The 4565-nt window shown below is 36.1% G+C and overlaps 1 protein-coding gene across 1 annotated transcript; it reads right to left on the bottom strand.

Moving 5' to 3' along the window:
* Positions 1–200: 200 nt before the first annotated feature.
* LOC149139440 (ABC transporter I family member 17-like) lies at positions 201–1763 on the bottom strand. The gene is made up of 4 exons (XM_089448787.1): positions 1462–1763; positions 1014–1373; positions 713–900; positions 201–575 (listed from the first exon to the last, which is right to left on the bottom strand). The coding sequence occupies exons 1-4, from the start codon at positions 1472–1474 to the stop codon at positions 321–323; spliced, it is 816 nt and encodes a 271-aa protein (XP_089304913.1). The 5' UTR covers positions 1475–1763; the 3' UTR covers positions 201–320.
* Between the last annotated feature and the right edge of the window lie 2802 nt (positions 1764–4565).

Genomic DNA, 4565 nt, shown 5'->3' with positions numbered 1-4565 from the left:
ACATTTATTTCTTTGCTATTAAATAAATAAACATTAATTAAGTATCCCTATAAACATTTTATTTTAAAACAAAATTGAATAAATTCTTATAAAACAGGTTACTTGCACATGGGAATAAACGCTAAGTTAATTGTGGCAAAATTTTACACATTTTAAATTAAACGAGAGTAAAGGTAAATTTGCTCCCCATAAATGGGATTGTTCGATACTGAAAATCTTATCTCCACCATGGTGGTTGCCGACCGCACATTGCAAATCAATAGAATCGAACTACACATTGTTGATATTATTTCAAAAATTCATAATCGCTATTATTGAAATCAGGAGCTCAATTCCAGGAACATGCGAGCCATGGGATGGTTGGCATTGGAGAGCTGATCCGGTTTCAGAGTCTCCACAATCTCTCCATCCACCAACATAAACACGACATCTGCAATTCTCTGAATTTGTTTGACGCTGTGCGAGACAATGATAATGGTCATCCCCTTGCTCCTCCTCAGCTTCCCGATCGACTCCTCGATGTGCTCAGTCGAGATTGGATCCAGGGCGCTCGTCGGTTCGTCCAACAGCAGCACCTAATTCGCCCACAAACACAACCAAATTTAGAGAAAATAAGGAAGTGACAAATTTCCTCTCCTCCGACACAAATTAGTCCCGATTCCCACAAGCATAACTAAATTTAGAAAAAGCAAGAGTGACCTCAGTACCTCACCTCAGGCTCGTTGGCGAGAGTCCTGGCCAAGGCCACCCGCTGGGCCTGCCCAACAGAAAGACCGCTGACGGATCTGGAAGCGAGGGAGGAATCCAAGTCCGCCAAGCCCAGATACTTACCAACCTCCTCGTCCGACAATTTCTCCCCGCAGAGTGTGGGCCCGTACCTTATGTTATCCGCAACGCTTCCTGTGTAGAAACAAAATTATCCCTACACAATTCATGACTTCTTTAGCTGCAAGTGCTAGTTTGATCAATAGATGTTTTTGTTTGAAAATTTATGTATAAAGTTGACCACCGACCTTGGAAGAGCGCCGGCGTCTGGAAGAGCATCCCGACCCGCCGTCGGAGGGCGAGCACGTCAAGGTGGGTGATGTCGTTGTAGTCTAGGAACACGGAATCGGCAGGCGGTTCCCAGAGCCTGTTCAACGCCCTCAAGAATGTCGATTTTCCGCTGCCGCTCGGTCCTATCACACCCACCACCGTTCCCTTCCATATGTCCACTGACACTCCGGACAGAAGGTTCGCCCCCTCCTCCGTCTTCCTCCTCAGATCTCGCACTCGAATTTTCGGATGCAGATGGCCATTGCCCACAGCTTCCGCGTCACCCGCCTTGTCGTCATCGATGTGCAGAAGCAATTCCTCTCGCAAGCCCTCATTTTCTGAAAAAGCCAGTGATTCATGTCATAACAATAATAATTTCTGAAAGAAATATATGACGCCAAAAAAATAAAAACGTTAAATGCATACCTTTGAATTCCATTGTTCGACAAACTCAAGCATTCAAAATCCGATGAAATAAAAGAAAGAATTAATTCGGCCGTTTGTGAGCCAGACCCTAACTTCTGAGCGTGCTCTGAGATGGATTTATGTTTGGGAATCCACATAGCTTTACCCAGCTGTGCGGTATCCCTAGTTGTACCTGCACTGCACAATTACCAGTTGTGTCTGATCCAGTAGTGTCTGATCTGGTTCGGCTTACCCCCGCTTCCAGTGGTGTGCGACTCCAGCTCTACCTGCACAACAAAGGTGCCATCTCCTCCGCGATGGCCGAGTTTAGTTTATCTGAACGCATCAAATTGGAATAAACATTCTTATCCCGGGCCCTTTAAATCGATAAATTCAATTCAAAAGCATTGTTATTTATTTTTATTAATAAAAATATAAACAATTTTTTAATTAAAAAACATATTATATACATCACATTATAATAAATTTAAATAATAATAATTTATATGCATAAAGATAATATATTAAAACATTTAAAATAAATTTAAATAATAATAATTTTTTTTTTCACATGTAAGAAAATCTATTATAATTCAGTTGGACAATCATATCTTGCTGCTAACCACTACAAGCTGAGTCATCACCCTTAATCAAAGAAAACCACGTTACCTAGAATAACCAATTGGTGGCCCTTAAAGGAGCATATAAATAATAATAATTTATATGCATAACCATAATATATTAAGACATATAATTAATACCCATATAAAAATTTAATAAATTTTATTAATAAAATTATTATTATTATTGAGTATGTATGTAAATTTTATTAATAAACATATTATTATTATTATTATTGAGTATGTATGCCTTCATAGATTTAAGTGTCAAATGGCTGTCACCTTAGCCATGATCTTAAAAATGGATAATAATTATTATTATTATTACTATGATTTTATGATATAAATTAAAATAATAATTCATATTTAGAATTATTACATTTCATATTTTTTTATTCAAATTTAAAAACTCAATAATTACAACATGCCTAATCTAGCTAAAAGAAAAAAAAAAAAAAAACCATTTTCAAATTATTATTTTTATCAATTTTCTCCAAAATTTGGGAGATATTTTTAGATAAACTTGAACTCTTTATCCTCATTAACAAAATTATTCCATGAATATTCCATAACATTAAATCAAGGTTTTAATCATATATATATATATATATATATATATATATATATATATATATATATATATATATATGATGTATTTGCCAATTAAAGAATTGTATTACCTTGTGATCATGTATTTGCCAATTAAAGAATTGTATTACCTTGTGATCAATCCTTTACATGTTCATAGAGAATTTGGCTTGGTCAATTCCACGAGAATAAAAACCGAAGCCAATATCAAGAGACAAGCTAACATGAATTTACATGAAAACTGATTAACTTATGATTGATAATGCCCATACTTTTACTACTTTCTTTGTAAAAGAGCCTCAGTATGGTTGTGGATTTTATGGAGGGTCCTCTTATTTTTGGTACATCAATCTATTTTAAGGAATTACTAGGGATAGATGTAGAGGAGACAATAATTGCATTTCCTTGGTCTAACTCTAAATGAGGTCTTGGTCTAATTACAAATGAGGTTCCACTACTTTAATCGCTTCTTTATCACTATTTGATTAATTTGATTTACAAAAGTGTTTATGGCCACTCACTGACGAATCCAAAACCATAGTTTTATCTTATGTGTCTCCATTTGATGGATGTATCTCGACTTTTGCATGATGAGGTGTCGTTGCATGTGGCCTAGCGAAGGTTATAGAACTCATTTTAACTATAGAAGGTTTTCTTTGTTGCATATTTTCTAGCTTATGAGCTAAAGAAGTCTTAGCTCCTTTTGGAGATTTTGGATCTTGCCATCCTCATGACTTATTCCACCTAAAGGAGTAGAGATCCCTTGGGTAAAGGAAGATATATTCTAGAGATGATTGGGTTGTTGGCAGATCCTATAGCAGAATGTTTTATTTTTGTAGTCTAGTGGCTACAAATAGATAATGTCATTCCACTCAAGGAGAATTTCATGTGGCAACCCTTTGTTGAGATCAATTTCATCACAAACTTGACCAAAGGTCACAATACCCTTTTCAATCCTTTCTATGTCTAATTTAATGAAATGATCAAGTGATTTTTCCATATTAGCTAAGATCTCTAGATGGAATAGATGAAGGGGAAAATTTGGGAATCTGACCCAAACTGGAGATATTGTAGTTGGCATACAAAGAGGGTTAAAACTAGTAAACCAAGTTGTGAAAAAGAAACCCAGAACGACCCGAAAACCGAGGTCCTTCATCAAAAGCGTTTCAATAATCCTTCAGATCCTTAAAATACACCACAAAAGACTTCCTTCATATCTTTAAAATACACCACAAAAAAAACTTCCTTCAAATCTTTAAAATACACCACAAAAAACTCCCTTTAGATCTTTAAAATACACCACTATTTTTTTTTTGAGAAGGAAAACAAAACTATATTTGGTATTTGGGGACCCAGTCTGATGCACCCATTCTTGGAGTGCAAATGCTGTAGGCCATAACCCATTAAGTCAGAAGATAATGACATGCGTCGAATAATCTATGTAAGCACCTTCAGTTTGAAGATGATACACTTTAATAGTGGGGATATTTTTTACGTGATCCACAATGAAGGTTGTCCATGAGATCTCATTGGGAATCATCTGTGCGAGCCTTGACTTGAGGGTATCCTTGATAGATTTGGGTTGGGAGGAATAGGATGCACTCAAGGCTTTGGTTCAACATCTTAGTATTAACATAAATGAATAGAAGCATCAATGGTTAAGCCATACTTGTTGAGCGATTTTAGATTTTGAAGTTTCCTACCTCCATGTAGGAGTTGAATGATGCCATATGGGATTCCCATCCAATCTTGTATCTTGGCTATAAGTGAGGCAACGATATCTGTGGCTTTGAATTGCATGCAGAAAGATTCCCCTGAGAGTGGTCCCACAAAGACAATGAAAATATTCAAATATGGGGTAATAACCTCCTCATGGTTGCAATAGGAACCCTTCACTAAAAAATATTTCCTTTGTTT

Source organism: Pinus tabuliformis, chromosome X (assembly GCF_031772625.1).
Source record: "Pinus tabuliformis cultivar Carrire ecotype Pingquan chromosome X, CPIR1, whole genome shotgun sequence".
Taxonomy (NCBI): Eukaryota; Viridiplantae; Streptophyta; class Pinopsida; order Pinales; family Pinaceae; genus Pinus; species Pinus tabuliformis.
The sequence above is the reverse complement of the archived record's forward strand: the minus strand, read 5'-3'. Positions and strand labels throughout refer to the sequence as shown.